At 44.4% G+C, this 20,088-nt stretch overlaps 1 protein-coding gene across 6 annotated transcripts in view; it reads right to left on the reverse strand.

The window, feature by feature from the left end:
• The window catches only part of CFAP54 (cilia and flagella associated protein 54), a 752,512-nt gene that overhangs the window by 81,329 nt on the left and 651,095 nt on the right, over positions 1-20,088 (reverse strand). For all 6 annotated transcript variants that reach the window (XM_069764454.1, XM_069764457.1, XM_069764455.1 and 3 more), the window contains one exon: positions 12,028-12,154. In XM_069764454.1, coding sequence (XP_069620555.1) covers positions 12,028-12,154 — 127 coding nt within the window. The remainder of the gene's footprint in view (positions 1-12,027; positions 12,155-20,088) is intronic.

Consider the following 20,088-nt stretch of genomic DNA (forward strand, 5'->3'; position numbering starts at 1 on the left):
AGTACTGTTATGAACAGGTGATTCAGAACCACAATGGACCTAGTGGTTAAGAGCACACAAAATGACCTGATAGTTACTAACATAGGACGAGCTCTGAGACGTGGGAACTCTGCTGACCGCAATCAATAATCCTATCATACCACACTAGAGGTAGCCGTGGATTGCGCCTAACGCTCCCTATGCAACTCGGCACAGCCTGAGAAACTAACTAGCCCTGAAGATAGAAAAATAAGCCTACCTTGCCTCAGAGAAATTCCCCAAAGGAAAAGGCAGCCCCCCACATATAATGACTGTGAGTTAAGATGAAAATACAAACACAGAGATGAAATAGATTTTAGCAAAGTGAGGCCCGACTTACTGAATAGACCGAGGATAGGAAAGATAGCTTTGCGGTCAGCACAAAAACCTACAAACAACCACGCAGAGGGGCAAAAAGACCCTCCGCACCGACTAACGGTACGGAGGTGCTCCCTCTGCGTCTCAGAGCTTCCAGCAAGCAAGAAAAACCAATATAGCAAGCTGGACAGAAAATATAGCAAACAAAAGTAACACAAGCAGAACTTAGCTTATGCAGGGCAGACAGGCCACAAGAACGATCCAGGAGAGAGCCAGACCAATACTGGTACATTGAATGGAGGCCAGGAACAAAGAACTAGGTGGAGTTAAATAGAGCAGCACCTAACGACTTAACCTTGGCACCTGAGGAAGGAAACTCAGAAGCCGCAGCCCCACTCACATCCACCAGCGGAAGCTCATAGACAGAACCAGCCGAAGTACCACTCATGACCACAGGAGGGAGCTTGACCACAGAATTCACAACAATCTCTGCACTTGGCCGCATTCATGTTTACTTCAATGACAACCAGTCGTCCTGTCCCTTCAGCTGAAAAACACCCCCATAGCATGATGCTGCCACCACCATGTTTCACTGTTGGGATTGTATTGGGCAAGTGATGAGCAGTACCTAGTTTTCTCCACACATACCACTTAGAATTATCACCAAAAAGGTCTATCTTGATCTCATCAGACCAGAGAAGCTTATTTCTCATAGTTTGGGAGTCCTTCATGTGTTTTTAAGCAAACACTATGCAGGCTTTCCTATGCCTTGCACTGAGGATAGGCTTCCGTTGGGCCACTCTGCCATAAAGGCCCGACTGGTGGAGGGCTGCAGTGATAGTTGACTTTGTGGAACTTTCTCCCATCTCCCTACTGCATCTCTGGAGCTCAGCCACAGTGATCCTGGGGTTCTTCTTTACCTCTCTGACCAAGGCTCTTCTCCCACGATTGCTCAGTTTGGCTGGATGGCCAGGTCTAGGAAGATTTCTGGTGGTCCCAAACTTTTTCCATTTAAGGATTATGGAGACCATTGCCCGAAAAAGGAAAGCACAGCACAGGTGCCGAATACCTTACTGAAGGCAGAGGAGGCAGCGCCCGGAGAGGCTGAATGATGGCTGGGGGACTGTTGTGTCTGGGGGGAAAAGACGTGCCTCCCAGGAAGACTAAAGGTACCGTCACACATAGCGATGCTGCAGGGATACCGACAACGATCCGGATCGCTGCAGCGTCGCTGTTTGGTCGCTGGAGAGCTGTCACACAGACAGCTCTCCAGCGACCAACGATCCCGAGGTCCCCGGTAACCAGGGTAAACATCGGGTAACTAAGCGCAGGGCCGCGCTTAGTAACCCGATGTTTACCCTGGTTACCATCCTAAAAAGTAAAAAAACAAACGCTACATACTTACCTACCGCTGTCTGTCCTCGGCGCACTGCTTCTCTGGTCTGGCTGTGAGCGCCGGGCAGCCAGAAAGCAGAGCGGTGACGTCACCGCTCTGCTTTCCGGCTGACCGACGCTCACAGCCAGAGCAGGAGGAGTGCAGAGCACAGCGCTGGAGGACAGACGGCTGTAGGTAAGTATGTACTGTTTGTTTTTTTACTTTTAGGATGGTAACCAGGGTAAACATCGGGTTACTAAGCGCGGCCCTGCGCTTAGTTACCCGATGTTTACCCTGGTTACCAGCAAAGACATCGCTGAATCGGTGTCACACACGCCGATTCAGCGATGTCTACGGGGAGTCCAGCGACGAAATAAAGTTCTGGACTTTCTTCCCCGACCAGCGATCTCCCAGCAGGGGCCTGATCGCTGCTGCCTGTCACACTGGACGATATCGCTAGCGAGGACGCTGCAACGTCACGGATCGCTAGCGATATCGTCTAGTGTGACAGTACCTTTAAGGTATGACACGCAAATTACAAAAAGTAATATTGCAGCACTGGAAGGGACCATAAAAAGAAGAGCCACCTTCACAGAATGAAGCATTAGTGCTGCACAAGGTGGCTCTTTTAGTTAAAAACGCCAGGGGGGTGACAGGCAGGGCTGTGGAGTCGGAGTCGTGGAGTCGGAGTTAGTTTTGGTTGGAGTCGGAGTCGGTAGAAATGTACCGACTCCAGCTTTAAAAAAAAATGTATTAACATTTAATAATTGAACTTTCATATGAATTTTATAAATGTTACTCAAATATATATGTTCTATCAAACTATGAATAACAGTGATAAGCAGTTCTGCTGGAGATAGAGACATTTCTTACTTCTTGTGTGTCACTGTTCTCCACTGCCCTTATCTAATCTTATAATTGGTTAACCTCATGCTGCCCTAACCCCCCTACTTACAATGTATGAAACTGAAAGTGAAAATGTGTTGCAAATTCTTAGTAGTAAAGCTCCTCCTCTAGACTAGATGTTCTTATTAACTGCATAACAGTGTTTATTGCATATTTACTTACAAGAGTTTAGAAAAGTTTATAAAAGTTATTTGCTATATTCTAATTGTATTCTAATAAATATAGTTTTTGCTCTAAAAGTGGTCTGATTACTTATATGATGGTGAGAAACTGAGTAAGCACGATGTTAATATTTGACAACAGTAAATTTATTGTTACGAATTGGCCATTTATGAAGGAGCCGGAGTCGGAGCCGGAGTCGGAGCCGGAGTCGGAACCTGATAAAATCCAGGAGTCGGAGTTGCAACTGTGGCTTACCGACTCCACAGCCCTGGTGACAGGTTCCCTTTAAAGGGGTATGAATACTTTCCGTACCCACTGTAAGTGTGATGTATCGTGAGGTGGAGAAGCAGTTTGAGAAACCACCATGTCTCCAATGTCCTTGTATGGCCAGCTTAAAGAGGAGCTGGCACTTGCTATAAATATAGCACTTTTTTACCTTTTGTAAATGATGCGGTTCTCCTGAATCTAACGATTTAGTATTGATCTTTTCTACAGGAGTCTCATAGGGACGCTGCCAGATTAGCTATGGGCCCAATTCATTATTTATGTTTTTCATTTTCATTCATAGAGCAGGGGTGGGGAACCTTTTTCCAGCCGGGGGGCAATTTTTAAAATTCTACCATCATCCGGGGGCCAGACAAAAATGATCATCTTGAAAACTACCCCGGTATATTTAGTCAAACAATTAATTATGGTAACTCACTCTTAATGTGACAGCTGGAGCTGCTTCTCTTTGGTGCAGCTGTGATGTTAGGTGATACTGATCATGTTGCTTCTTACAGCTGCTTTTCCAGGTTTGTGTCGGCCAGGAGAGCAGTCAACTTTTTGTCATAATAACTTTTGTAAATCATATACATTACTATAGGAGACGCTGGGAATACTGTATATACATCACATAGAAGACGAGGGGACTGCTGTATATACACCACATAGGAGACAATGGGACTGCTGTTTAAGCATCACATAGGAGACACTGACTGCTGTCTATACATCACATAGGAGATGCTGAGACTGCTGTATCTGTATCACATAGAGGACGTGGAGACCGCTGTATATACATCCTACAGGAGATGCTGCGACTACTGGATACACATCACATAGGAGACACAGGGACTGCTGTATATACATCACATAGGAGACACAGGGACTGCTGTATATACATTCACACAGGAGACGCTGGGACTGCTGTACATACATAACATAGGAATTATTGACACTGCTGTATATGCATCACAGGAAACTCTGGGATTATATAAATTACAGGAGGGGCTGGGGGGCATAGACATCACAGGAGATGCTGAGACATATTCAGCACCAGGGAGACTGGGGGGAATAGACATCACTGAGGGGCTATATACATCACTAGGAAGCAAAGACAGCATTAAGGGTATATATGTCCCTGGGGGAATATACATTACTGGTGGGGTCACATACACCACTGGGGGCTATATACAGCACTGGGGGCTATATGCCTCACAGGTGGGGATATACAGGACTGGGGGCAATATACAGTACTCCATGGGATATACAGCACTTCTGGGGCAAATGCCACACTGGGAAATATACATATCACTTGGGGTACATACAGCACTTGGGGAGGGGGGATATACAGCACTGGGGGACAGGCATCACTGAGGGCACACTTAGATCACTGGGTGGGGTTCATAGATTACCGGGGGACACAGAGATCATGGGGGGACTGGCACAGAGATCACAGGGGGAGCACAAAGATCACAGGGAGGGCACAAAGCTGAGGGGCACAGAGATCACTGGGGAGTGGCACGAAGATCACGGGGGGGGGACACAGAAATCACAGGAGGGCACATAGCTGGGTGGCAGAGATCATGGAGGGGTACATAGCTGGAGGGGACAGAGATCACAGGGGGCACAGGGATCACATGGGAGCACAAATATCACAGGGGGTACATAGCAGGGGGGCACAGGGATCACATGGGGCATATGGATCACAGAGGGGCAGAAAGCTGGGAGCCTCAGATCACAGGGGTGCATTTAGCTGGGGGGCACAGAGATCATGGGGGCATATAACTGGTGGGCACAAAAATCACAGGGGGCATATAGCTGGGGGCAGAGAGATCACAGGGGGAACAGAGATCACAGGGGGCACAGAGATCACAGGGGTGCATATAGCCGGGAGGCACAGAGATTACAGGGGTCATATAGCTGGTGGGCACAGAGATCACAGGGGGCATATAGCTGGTGGGCACAGAAATAACAGGGGGCATATAGAAGGGGGGCAGAGATCTCAGGGGGAACAGAAATCACAGGGGGGCCCATAGCGGGGGCACAGAAATCACAGGGGGCACATAGCTGGGGGCACATATCACAGGGGGAGGACACAAAGCTGGGGCTACAGAGATCACAGTAGGTGCACAGAGCTGGGGGGCACCGAGATCACGGGGGAGCATATAGTTGGGGGGCACAGAGAACACATGGGGGCACAAATATTACACAGCACAGAGCTGAGGGGTACAGATCACCTGGCACAGAAATCACCAGCAGACAGGCACTGAGCTGCCGCCACAGAGATTGCTCTGGACTTTCTGGCAGCAGCTCCTCTTCCAGGGCAGGAGATCATTGGGCGGTAACCCCGCCCACCCCCACACTAACCCCGCCCACCCCAATGACATCATCATGCATGTGCAGGCAGCGTTCTGTAATGAACGATGCATGCACTTGGGGGTTAAAGGGTCGGCAGCTGGCAGGATATGGCTGTTGTCCGAGCATTGCGGGCCGAAGGTTCCCCACCCCTGATATAGAGCCACTAATTCAACAGCACTTTACAGACATCATCATCACTGTCCCCATTGTGGCTCACAATCTAGATTCCCTGTTAGTATGTCTTTTGAGTGTGGAAGGAAACCGGAGAACCCGGACGAAACCCACAGAAACACGGGGAGAACATACAAACTCCTTGCAGATATTGTCTTTGGTGGCAAATGGTTCTTGTATTTTGAGATAAAATAAAAAATCCGATTTATTTTTATTAAAGGGAACCCAGATATCAATGAGTTAATGAGTTGTTCAGGACTATGGACTGGACACTGATATGCATGAGGATCTTCCTCCAGAGAGTATTTTAAATGAATGGGGACAGTATCAATGTGAGACACAGAAATAATACAGAACAGTCAGTAGCACTGAAATTTGTTGCATAACAAACACGTTCGCAGCTGCAGCTCTCACAGCTCTGCTGTATTGCAACACTAGTACAACCCTGTCTGCATGTGAGATGGAAGCTGAAGCACTGAGAGGAACCTGCAGATGTGTCAGGTATAATCACACACAGCTGTGCAATGAGATCAGGAGAACAGAGAGTGATCACGACATGTACAGTAACACTGGTAATGACCCACTTTATTTTAAAATAAGCTGGAGGCAGATTCTTATGCATATCAGTGTTCGGCCCATAGTCCTGAACAGATCATTTACATATAAGAAAAATGTGGACATCTTTGGAATAAGACTTTGGATCGCAAATTCGATATCAAGGTATCATTTATACATGACTTAGGAGGTTTGATCCTACTGACAGATTATCTTCGACCTTCTTTGCCACTTTTTTGCATAAAAAAGATAAAAAATTTGTCCAAAATAAAAATCAGACATACCCAAAATCACTCTAGGAAGGACTGAAGTACTTCTATGCAAAAAAACCTCAGACTTTTTTCAAAAGTTGCAATTGATGAATTAGCAAAACATCTGGAAACCCCAAACTCTGTCCACAATGGCGAACATAAAAAAGAGGCACACATATATAAAATAGACTTTAGAAAAGGTGCAACTTAAAAGAATAATAAGGCACAAATGAAAAACAGATGAGAAACACTAAAAACTGAAAAAAAAACCCGGAGGAAATGCAATTATGAAGCGAGATGTATGTTTTTATATTGGTAAAAGGGGATAATATAGCAGGAGCAAAAGAAAAACTAATATAAGATTCAAGAGAAAAGCAGCATTTACATCAGATAAATACAATTACATATTACAAGTGACAAATCATCTTTAAGAGTAGATAGTAGATAGTTGGAAATGTCTTATTCTTGGCAAACTATATGCATAAAATGTGTAAGCAATTTTATGCCAGTAGGTGAAAGTATGTATTTGTCTTTGGATACATTCAAGATATTAAAAACAGAATTAAAGGGAACCTGTCTTGTGAAAACAGTTATTGCTGCGCAGGCAGGATGTTATAGAGCAGGAGGATCTGATCAAAATATGTTACATATTTGTGGGAAAAGATTTGTATTTTATTAATTGGAATTCCAGGTGTGTTTATACGTACAAACAGCGAGGGCAGTCTTATCAGTGACTGACAGTGTTTGCCTTGACTGTATACGCAGATATAGCTGTCATTCACTAGTAGGACCGCCCACCGGACTCATATACACATACACCAGGGTTTCAATGAATGAATACAAGTCATATTAAATCTTTTCCCACAAACATTTATATCATTCTGCTCAGCTTCTCTTCCTCCATACCATGTTGTCCACAGATCAGACTGCATGTCCATCATGAAAGGTTTCTTTTAGGCTATGTGCACACACTGCGGAATGGTGTGCGGATTTTTCCGCACTGATTTTGGTAAATCCTCAGGTAAACCACACTGCAGATTGACCGCGGAATTACTGTGGTTTTTCCGTGGTTTTTGTGCAGATTCCACCTGCGGTTTTACACCTGCGGATTCCTATTGAGGAGCAGGAGTAAACCGCTGCAGAATCTGCACAAAGAATTGACATGCTGCAGAATATAAACCGCTGTGTTTCTGCGCGTTTTTTCCAGCAGCATGGGCACTGCGGATTTTGTTTTCCATAGGTTTACATGGTACTGTAAACTCATAGAAAACTGCTGCAAATCCACAGCGTCAAATCCGCTGCGGATCAGCAGCAAAATCCGCAGCGTGTGCACATACCCTTAAAGTTATACTAACAGGAAAGTTAGATGATCATAATACTACTCGAAACTCAAGACAAGGCTTTTACTTACGAAAACGGGAAAATTTGCTTTGTTGCCTGTAGCAATGGATAACAGTAAGGCCTGCCTAATTTTAGAACAGTTTAAGAATTAAAAGCTTCACAATGATAGGTACCTGTAATCCAAAAAGTCAGTTTTTGGTAAGGCTATGTTCACATCAGCAATGGAGCCAGGGACGGTTTTAAACACAGAAGGGCCCTGAGACAAAGTTTAAAGTGGGCCCTCAAAGCTAACATATTGCACTATCATACTCAAACTGTTTACCGCGACATCGAGGAGCCAGAAGACCACAGCGTATGACTTCACGTACTCCCGCACGGATTAGAAGCACTTCTAATTTATATTAAACGTTGCAGGTTTCTGTTAGTAGTGCAGGGGTTAAATTGTTCAGCTTAGAGTCTCTGAAGCTTTACTGCCTGAATGATCTCAGATGTTTAGTACTGGCCACTACCCTCTCCTATATATACTCGCCTCTGGCAATCTCGATTAGCAGTGGGGTACCACAGGGGTCAGTATTGGGCCCTCTTCTTTTTAACATATTTATTAAGGACCTTGTAGGGGGCATACAGAGCAGAATTTCAATAATTGCAGATGACACTAAACTCTGCAGGGTAATCAATACAGAGGAGGACAATTTTATATTACAGGATAATTTATGTAAACTAAAAGCTTGGGCTGATAAATGGCAAATGAGCTTTAATGGGGATAAATGTAAGATCAAGCACTTGGGTAGAAGTAATAAGATGTATAACTATGTGCTTAATCCTAAAACTCTGGGCAAAGCCGTCAATGAAAAAGACCTGGGTGTATGGGTGGATGACAAACTCATATTCAGTGGCCAGTGTCAGGCAGCTGCTACAAAGGCAAATAAAATAATGGGATGCATTAAAAGAGGCATAGAGTCACTAGTTCGACCACACTTAGAATACTGTGTACAGTTCTGGTTTCCGGTGTATAAGAAAGACATAGCTGAACTGGAGCGGGTGCAGAGAAGAGCGACCAAGGTTATTAGAGGACTGGGGGTCTGCAATACCAAGATAAGTTATTACACTTGGGGCTATTTAGTTGGAAAAATGAAGATTAAGGGGTGATCTTATTTTAATGTATAAATATATGAGGGGACAGTACAAAGACCTTTCTGATGATCTTTTTAATCATAGACCTGAGACAGGGACAAGGGGGCATCCTCTACGTCTGGAGGAAAGAAGGTTTAGGCATAATAACAGACGAAGGTTCTTTACTGTAAGAGCAGTGAGACTATGGAACTCTCTGCCGTATGATGTTGTAATGAGTGATTCATTACTTAAATTTAAGAGGGGATTGGATGCCTTTCTTGAAAAGTAATGTTACAGGTTATATATACTAGATTCCTTGATAGGACGTTGATCCAGGGAACTAGTCTGATTGCCGTATGTGGAGTTGGGAAGGAATTTTTTTCTCCAATGTGAAGCTTACTCTTTGCCACATGGGTTTTTTTTTGCCTTCCTCTGGATCAACATGTTAGGTCATGATAGGTTAGGCTATGGGTTGAACTAGATGAACTTAAAGTCTTCCTTCAACCTTAAAAACTATGTTACTATGTTAATCTGTCCCCACACAGTATCATGCTATCGGGCAGCCATCTGCAGTTTGCACAAGGTGATGTGCTGCTGGGAACAATGATTTTTGTTCCACTATAAATAATCAAATCACCCGATGAATGAGCAGCATTTTACTCGTTCATTGGGCGATCACTGACATGTTTACACCTATGAACTCTCGACCGTGCTGCCAGTATTTATAAATATGGATGCTACATATACCATATGTGACACACACATGACATGTCACAGAATGTGTTGGTCTGTCGATATTGTGAGTGACAGTCCAGTCATCCAATCTGATCCTGGGGCATGCTGGGCTGTCAGCATTTTGATTGACAGCCCTGCTGCTCAAGCTGGTCTAGCCTGCAGGATTTCCAAAGGTGCCTCCAGTCCTCAAATAATTTGCTAGATATTTAGCTGGCTTACTAAGAGCAGCAGATTGTCAGATGTAGCTTTGCTTTAGGTGTGTGTGCTTGCTCTGTGTCTTACTTATCTTGTTTATGACTTTGAATCTGTTGTCACAATTCTCGTGGATTATCCCTTCTGGTTTGGACTCTCTCTGGCTTCAGTTATTTGTCGCCAGACTAGGCCTCTGACTATACGTTTGCTGTACTCCCTGGTTTTGACGTACCCTTCTGGGATTCAACCCTGGACTATTTCCTGACTATGCCTTTGACTTACCTCTCTGTACTACGAGCCCTCCTGGTATCAGACCTTGAACCTCCCGACTATTCTATATATATATATATATAGATATATATATCTATATATATATATATACACCACCAAGAGTCCATACATCATTGGGCTGTCTATATCATACAGGACAGGGCCTCCAAAAAGAGACGCACTTTGCAACCAATTATACCATAAGGCTAAAAGATGAGTATTCTGAACACATGACTTTTTATATTAAAAAGACTTTATACTACTTTATGATTGATGAACTATCCTTAGGATAGGTCATCAGTGTCGGATCGGTCGGGGTTTGACACCTGGCACCCCTGCCGATCAGTTGGTGTTGGTGGCAGCAGCAACCAGGTGGAAATGCTCAATTGTGGAGCTGCTCCATCTACTGATAGTGGCAGCGGCCGGGTACTGCACATCTGCCTCCTATTGATGCAAATAGGGAAAATGGAAAAAAAATCCAAGTGCGTTGAAACTGCAAAAAAAATGCAATTCCACAACTGTTTTTTTAGTTTTTTATTTACCATGTTCACTATACGGGAAAACTGACCAGGCAAAATGATTCTCCAGGACAGTACAATTATACAGATACCAAACATGTATAATTTTGTTTTTTATTTAGGACATGAACATTTTTTCCAAAATTTGTAAAAATTTTTTTAAGTAAATAGAAGAATGCAACAGCACTCACCAATTCTGCAGTTCAAGTGTCATTTATTGAAACACCATGCGATACATCTTCACGGCACGGGGGAGTGAAAAAAGGCAGGAGTGCGACAGACGAGACGACGGCCGTTTTGCGCTGCAAACGAGCGCTTCTACGGATCCAACCGGTCCCAAAAATTTTTTAACTAAACAATAATTTTGCTTTTCTCTCGATTTTCCGAGACCCGTAATGTTTTCATTTTTCAGGATATTGAGCTGTTTGAGGGCTTATTTTTTGCACCCTGAGATGAAGTTTTTACTGCTACCAAATGGGGAAGATACAATGTTTTGATGTACTCTTATTGCATTTTATTGCAATGTTGTGGCGGCCAAAAATGCAATTCTGGCATTTAGATTTTTTTTTTCATTAAGCCGTATACCGATGGGATTAATTTACTTTATATTTTCAGAGATCGGACTTTTATGCAGTGATACCAAATATGTGTATTTTTTACTTTAATTGTTTCAATGTTGCTATCAGTGTAGCTCCTGCTGTAGAAGGTGGGATCCCCCAAGGTTGTGGGGCCCTGGGCAATTGCCCAGTTACCTCTCCCCTCCCAACGCCGTGCCTGACTAAAGCTACCATTGTAAATTCCTTCATGTTTCATAGGAAAAACAGTTCTGCATGCAACACTATTATTCTCCTAAAATTGACAAGAACTTTAGTGCAAGCTGTAAATAAATGTGGTCTACTGATGGTGCTGCTATACAACGGACCCTGCACTGCGTTGTGGGGAACCCAAGATACAGATCTGAACTGATCTGATAGATATGATAATTGGGACCGGCGTCTCATATAAAAAGATACAGATACAGATAAAAGCAAACAATGTTTGCAGATTGCTTAAAAAAAAGTAATGTAGAGAACGATTGTCTTGTTTATAAACGCATTTTACAGGTTTGCAATTAGAACAAATCTTTCTACCGCAGAGCAGTTCATAAATGTAATAAAACCTGGATAATAGCCAAAAGATAGAAGCATTCAATAGGCAATTCTACATCAGTTTGTTTCTTCTCTCATGCCCTTTGTAAAGATCCAAACAATTACTATTCTAGTCTTGGTGACACGGAGAGAATAACGTAAGCTCATTGATCGTCGTCTACAGAGAAGCCCATTTTAGAATCAATATGATGGCAGCATTTGTATAGACAATTATGCCTTTTTATGCACCGTCAACAATGGTCTTCAAACAAAGGACTCTTATAAAATCTACAAGAAACCCAAAACAGGGGTCAGGTCTTGGGAAAGCATGCTTGCTACAGATGCGCCACACTTACCTATTCTCATTTGTACTTTTGCCAGTAAACCAATTTGTGGTAAGTATATGTTCTTGAGAGATGGTTCAGCTGATGACCCAACAGGTTGTAATACATTATGTTCAATGGTTTCCCCAAGACATGCCAGCTGAAACAAATGTGAAAGGTGATCTATTACCGTTAACTCATTAACAAGCAGAGAAATCGACCATTTCACTTAAATTACCATAGAGTGAACACAAATCCCTAACGAACCAAAGAATTAAGACTTCTCCGTCATGTACTGATCCTACTGCAGTGCACAGCAGGAGTCTTATACAGGAGCCATACAGAGTTATTTAGTATGTAAAGGGAGAATTACACAGCTAAAAGGGGTTTTCTAGTTTTATGTATAGAATGTTTAACGGGTTATTTTCATTTGAATTCCATAAATCAATTATACACATGAAAATAAGCAACTTTGTAATATACCCTCTCAGCTAAATCTGCTTCTTTCTCCTCCCTCGGCTGATCTCTCACTCGCAATTCTTTCGTAAAATTGAAAGAGTGAAAGAAGCAGATTTCTCTGATAAGATAAGAAAAAAATTAGCGACTTTTTGTGAAAGAGAACATTTTTTTACTTTGTGCAAAACTAATGAACTGTCCTTTTGCTAAATTTGGGGCAAAAACATCAGTGAACACCACAAGACAAATAAAGAAAAGGGATTTAAATAAATTGCAAATGATGAATCAGACCCTGTGTATTTCAGTACCAATAATTTGGTTTGCTGCTAGTGAATGAGAACACTCTTATTTACATTCACTGGTGCAAGTCAGTACATAATCAGTCCTTCCCTCCCTGCACAAAAAGGTTCTGAATTCTCTGATCATAGGAATACATTGAGTGGCTTGAAAATCGCTTTAAAATGGCCGAGTCAGCTGAGTGACTAGCGAGATCTTTTTTCTTTCATCGGTACGCACTAAGATGTCAAAGTGATTTTGAAAAGTAGCAGCTATTTTTTCCCTCTATAAAGTAATATTAAGTTCACAAGGTAAATGGAATCTGTCAGTAGGATAAACTGTGCTAAGCCGTCTATATGGACATGTACGTCATAGGAAGTTGAATAAAACGATACTTTGATATCTGAGAGCTAATGTTTTAGCCCTGAGAAATTCCTGTTTTTATTAAAGAGAATCTGTCAGCAGGTTTTTTGCTAAGACCTCCCAAATCCGAAGAACATGGGTCCTAAACCGCCATACCACCTCACTTTGGTTAGAACTGAAGGGGCAATTCTTGATGGAGACAGTCGTGTGCAGAAATCTTAGTGGTCTCCTCAAATATACCATTTTTTTTTTAGAAATCCAATTTTTTTAGAAATTCGGTGACGTGCAGAAGTTAAGGGAAATATTATGATAAATGCCCCATTACTAGATGCAGGACTATAGGCTACTAAAGATGCTCATATGTTTTACTTTATGAGCACCACTGAAAATTAAAATCGATATGAGAAGTCATTAAAAGAGTAAACGTCATCCGGGAATCAACCAGAAAGTTAATAGAAATGAATGTATAAAGTGGAGGTCTAGAAGTCATTCCATTTCAGTAACATCTGGGATGTTTCGACCATATACAAGCATGGCCCTGTTACTCACATGTGGATATTAGTGTCATCCGTCCTGATTAAGCTTACGAGCAGTCGGCAACTGTCAATGAAATGCATTAGCCCATAACCCGGCCTGGTATTTACCACCTATTGAGAGCCCTCTGGGCAGACATTGTTCATACCTTAAAACATAATATCTGACATTGCTATTTCACACTTTTACAGTATAAAGGATTTTATGGCTGACTGAGCACACATTCCTCTGATATGACATGCATTTTGTACTCTGCACATTTTACTTACTACATTTCTTGATATCTATAGCACATATTTGCTAAATACATAAAAGTGATATTTTTTTGTGAGCCGCCCTTTGAAATGTAATAAGGCGCACATATCCTAGTCCGTAATGTCATTCTTGACAGCAATCTTGGGTGGCACGTCAGCTAGTACTGCTACTGCAGACAGGGCCATGGATCTGATGTTAATAAGACAAAATAATCATAATGTGTAGAGAGCTGTCAGTTTTCTGTGGATTTTCTTCTTTTAAGTCAGTGTTGGGTTAAACCCAGTGGAGTCTCCTTAGCAGTAGAAATTTAGGGGCCCCTAATACATTTTTAAATTTAGTGACAGCAATTTTACTATATCATTTAAATTTCATTAAAGAGGTTGACAGCTCCTTGCATAAACCCTTATTAATACTTATATTGCCCCCTGGTAAAAATAATAACACTTCTACGGACCTCCGATACCGGCTCTCCTGGGCAATGCCATGCAATCTCTGCGGCCAATCAGTGCTGGCTCCACTCTACCCGCCATTGAACAAATCACATACGTCCGGAGGAAGTGAGAGCGCAATGTCACACAATCCCAGGGAGAGCCAGTTCCGCCACTGCTGGAAAAGCGCCCGCACTGGAGTTGAGTATAGGTGTTATTATTTTACAAGTAGGAAACAAACTTGTAAAAAACAGAGGGCGATAGACGGAGATGAGAGAGGAGATATAAGGTGGTGCAGAACTGTGGAGAGCTTTGTGGGTGAGAGAGATGAGTTTATACTGGACCCTGTAGCGAATGGGTAGCCAGTGTAATGACTGGCACAAGATGGAGGCATCGGTGAAGCGGCTGAACAGAAATATGACCCTGGCTGCCGCATTTAAGATGGATTGGAGAGGAGACAGTTTGGAAAGAGGGAGACCGATCAGAAGAGAGTTGCAGCAGTCCAGATGAGAATAAATAAGAGCGACAGTAGGAGTCTTAGTAGTAGTGGACAACCCATTTAAACACAACACAAATTAAGTTCTTCAAACTTCATTATACCCTAGAAAAGGTAATTAAATAACGGCCTCAGGTGTAGGCCTATATTTACTTGTCTGTGTTCCCCAAGCTTCTACTCATGAATATTCTTTTATGATCTAGTGTCGGTGAGATCATGTAGCCACTTATCTCTACTCCACTCACACTACCCGTTCTGGCCAATTACACAGTTGCCATGACCGATGGCATAGATGCCCCTCTAGTACCCGTGAATTGTTGAATATACCCAACAACAGCCAAAATATTGTTTCTCTTCACGTTGCTGTCATGTTCACAATGGAACTAATTGGCAAATTATTTTACATATCGAATCAATATTATTTATTATCCATTGTGCAGAGTCCCCAGAAGACGCAGGGCCCAAAGGCCAGTGCCTACTATGCCTAACGGGTAATCCGCCACGATTTCAGGTAGTCTAAATACCTATCCTAAAAATGGTGTTGTCTTACAGGGACAATTCTTTTGCATACGCCTTATGAGGACATGGGCATCTGCTTGGGGTGCCTCTCTATGACATATAATAATAATAATTTTTATTTATATGGCGCCAACATATTCCGCAGCACTTTACAATTAAGCGGGGACATGCACAGACAATAAATTCAGTACCAGTTAAAACAATTTAAACAGTGACATTAGGGGTGAGGTCCCTGCTCGCAAGCTTACAATCTACAAGGAAATGGGGGGACACAATAGGTGAAAAGTGCTTGTTATTTCAGGTCTGGCAATTATAATAAATAGGGATTTTCATATAAAGCTGCATGATCCGGTCATCAGCCCATGTGTTTAAGTGCAATAGTCAAGTATCAAGTGCAGTTATCATGTGCATGGAGGGTGTGGAGACAGTTGAATAGTAGGGTGCAGATTCACATGCAGATAATATTTGGAAGGAGGGAACAGGACAAAGTTAGTTGACTGAGTAGTTGATGTGGTAGGCTTGTTTGAAGAGATAGGTTTTTTTTTTGTCTGGGGAAGTGCATTCCAGAGAGCTGGCGCAGCACGAGAGAAGTCTTAGAGACGGAGGTGCGAGGTTCGGATTACAGGGGATGTTAGTCTTACGTCATCTGTAGAACAGAGGGCGATAGACGGAGATGAGAGAGGAGATATAAGGTGGTGCAGAACTGTGGAGAGCTTTGTGGGTGAGAGAGATGAGTTTATACTGGACCCTGTAGCGAATGGGTAGCCAGTGTAATGACTGGCACAAGATGGAGGCATCGGTGAAGCGGCTGAACAGAAATATGACCCTGGCTGCCGCATTTAAGATGGATTGGAGAGGAGACAGTTTGGAAAGAGGGAGACCGATCAGAAGAGAGTTGCAGCAGTCCAGATGAGAATAAATAAGAGCGACAGTAGGAGTCTTAGCAGTTTCAAAGGTGAGAAAAGGTTGGATTCTGGAGATGTTTTTCACACCTGATTCACACCTGATTGCCCTTAACTGGGGATATATTCACATGCAGGAGTCTGCTATAGACTCAGTCTGCTGCAAATCATCTTTTAACTTCCATCTTTTAAATTACATCTTTTTAATTATGATTCTGAATTAGACTGAATTCTAGAATGCATTTGGCTACTCATCACTACTACAATATTATCATCATCTGCACCATCTAATCGAGCTGTTCTCCTCTTCCCACAGGTATGCACTGACTTTACCCAGCTCTCCCTGGCTCCAGAATATCTCTGTATACTGCATTGATTTTCCATGGTATGCACTGACTTTACCCAGCTCTCCCTGGCTTCTGAGTGTCTCTGTATATTGCACTGGCTTTTCTATGCTTCCCCTGGATCTGAGTGTCTTGGTGCAGCACATATAATCCTTTTAGTATGCTTTCTCACCTATGAGCTTGTTTCCAAGACCTGTTTTCATGTCTCTCATTGTGTGATCCTGGCATCTCTTTGAGTGGTCAGTCTTACCCCTCCCTCACTTTATGACCTTTGCTTAACTCTCTACATCTGGTCTCCCATACCCAGCCACCCCCTCATTCACACCTGATTGCCCTTAACTGGGGATATATTCACATGCAGGAGTCTGCTATAGACTCAGTCTGCTGCAAATCATCTTTTAAATTACATCTTTTTAATTATGATTCTGAATTAGACTGAATTGGACTGGAATTGACTGGAAGGTAACAGAACACCAACCACTATAATGTTTCGGTTTCTTTTCTCTTTCACCCCCATACTACTTTCCTTCTTACAATCTCCTGCAATCACTCCACCTAGTAAGGAACTAGTCATTTCTTCCTCCATACTCGCCAGCCATCTCACCTTCCCCTCAGAACTGTTCCTCCACATACAATCCTTTTTCTCCAGACACACACGGCCACATCATGTCCTATCCTGCTCCCACCTTCTAATGATCTGTCTGTTACTCCTCATTGCTGGTGACATATCCCCAAATCCCGGCCCTCCCCAATTCATCCCCACACTCGTTTCTAACCCCCTGCCACGATCCTCCGCACGTTTTCCCAACCACGACAACCTCATACCCATTCATCCAGCCCCCACTCCCCCGCTCCCCCTACTTGGAGCACTATGGAACGCACGCTCCATCTGCAACAAACTGCCATTTATCCATGACCTCTTCATCACCAACAAACTCTCCTTCCTCGGCCTCACTGAAACCTGGCTCACCCCCTCTGACTCGGCCTCTCCAGCTGCGCTCTCCTATGGCGGATTCCACCTCTCTCACACCCCTCGCCCCAGCAACAAACGCGGTGGAGGAGTTGGCTTGCTCCTGTCCGACACCTGCTCCTTTACTCCAATCCCGCTACCACCCTCCGCTACTCTTCCCTCGTTTGAGGTGCACTCTGTCCGCATCTATACCCCCTCCAACCTCCAGCTGGCTGTCATCTACCGCCCCCCAGAACTAGCCATCTCCACCTTTCTCGACCACTTCACCACCTGGCTACTTCATTTCCTCTCTGTTGACATCCCCACTATCATCGTGGGTGATTTCAATGTCCCCATTGACACTTTCACCTCAGCTACCTCTAAACTTTTATCACTGACTGCCTCCTTTGGCCTCACTCAATGGTCCTCTGAGGCCACTCACAAAGATGGCCACACGCTGGACCTCATCTTCACCCGCCTCTGCTCCCTTACTAACCTCACTAACACACCCCTCCCCCTGTCTGACCACAACCTACTGACATTCTCGTCCCTCTCCTCTCCTAGTGTGCAACCCCCACTCCACAAACTCACTCACCCTCGCCGAAATCTCAAACATCTCAACTTACAATCACTCTCTGAGTCCCTTCTCCCTCTCACAGACATAGCTTCCCTTCATGACACAGATGCTGCTGCCACTTTTTATAACACCACAATAACAACAACACTCGATTCGGCCGCCCCACTCATGCATAGTAAAACTCGTACAATTAACAGGCAGCCCTGGCTGACCAGCCTGACCAAAGAATTGAGACGGGCTTCCAGGATTGCTGAGCGGAGATGGAAGCGATCCCACTCTGCCGACCACTTCACTGCATACAAGCAGTCCCTCGCCAGCTTCAAGTCTGCGCTCACTGCCGCAAAACAAACTTACTTCTCATCCCTCATATCCTCCCTGTCCCACAACCCTAAACAGCTTTTCAACACTTTCAATTCTCTACTCCGTCCCCCCGCACCTCCTCCTTCCCCCCTCATTTCTGCTGATGACTTCGCCTCTTTCTTTAAACAGAAGATCGATACGATCAGAGAAAGCTTTGGCCCAAAGCGCCCACTGCCCCTCTTAGCTGCTCAACCCTGCTCCTCCAAAACCAGCTTCTCCACCATGACAGAAGATCAGCTCTCCACCCTCCTGTCAAGATCACACCTCACCACCTGCACGCTTGACCCGCTCCCATCCCACCTCATCCCTAACCTTTCCACGGTCTTCATCCCAACCCTAACGCACCTCTTCAACCTCTCACTCACAACAGGTGTCTTTCCCTCATCCTTCAAGCATGCCAAGATCACACCCATCCTCAAAAAGCCCTCCCTCGACCCATCCTCTGTGTCTAGCTATCGCCCGATATCTCTTCTCCCTTATGCCTCCAAATTGCTGGAGCAACACGTCCATCTTGAACTGTCCTCCCACTTCTCCTCCTGCTCCCTCTTTGATCGGTTACAATCAGGCTTCCGTTCCCATCACTCAACTGAAACTGCCCTAACTAAAGTCACCAATGACCTACTAACTGCCAGGAGCAAGCGACACTACTCTGTCCTCCTTCTCCTGGACTTGTCTTCTGCCTTTGACACTGTAGACCACTCCCTTTTGCTACAAATCCTCTCATCCCTTGGCATCACAGACTTGGCCCTTTCCTGGATCTCGTCATATCTGACAGACCGAACATTCAGTGTCTCCCTCCCCCACACCACCTCCTCACTTCGCCCCTTGTCAGTCGGTGTTCCTCAAGGCTCTGTTCTAGGACCCCTACTCTTCTCCATCTACACTTTCGGCCTGGGACAGCTCATAGAATCCCACGGTATGCAGTACCATCTCTACGCTGACGACACGCAGAGCTACCTCTCCGGACCTGACCTCTCCTCCTTGCTTACCAAAATCCCGCACTGTCTGTCTGCCATTTCAGCCTTCTTTTCTGCTCGCTTTCTACAACTGAACATGGACAAAACAGAATTCATCATCTTTCCCCCATCTCACTCTACCCCTCCACCAGACCTATCCATCAATGTCAATGGCTGCTCACTATCCCCAGTCCCACACGCCCGGTGCCTCGGGGTGATCCTCGACTCTGCCCTCTCTTTCAAGCCACATATCCAAGCCCTTGCCTCCTCCTGTCGTCTCAAACTCAAAAATATTTCCCGGATCCGTGCTTTCCTTGACCGCAACACTGCAAAAACGCTAGTGCATGCCCTTATCATCTCCCGCCTCGACTACTGCAACCTCCTACTCTCTGGACTCCCCTCTAGCACTCTGGCACCACTCCAATCCATCCTACACTCTGCTGCCCGACTAATCCACCTGTCCCCCCGCTATTCCCCAGCCTCTCCCCTGTGTCAAGCCCTTCACTGGCTTCCTATCGCCCAGAGACTCCAGTTCAAAACCCTCACACTGACATACAAAGCCATCCACAACCTGTCTCCTCCATACATCTGTGACATGGTCTCCCGGTACCTACCTACACGCGACCTCCGGTCCTCCCAAGACCTCCTTCTCTACTCCCCTCTCATCTCTTCTTCCCAT

This window comes from Ranitomeya imitator, chromosome 4 (genome assembly GCF_032444005.1).
Source record: "Ranitomeya imitator isolate aRanImi1 chromosome 4, aRanImi1.pri, whole genome shotgun sequence".
NCBI classification, from domain to species: domain Eukaryota; kingdom Metazoa; phylum Chordata; class Amphibia; order Anura; family Dendrobatidae; genus Ranitomeya; species Ranitomeya imitator.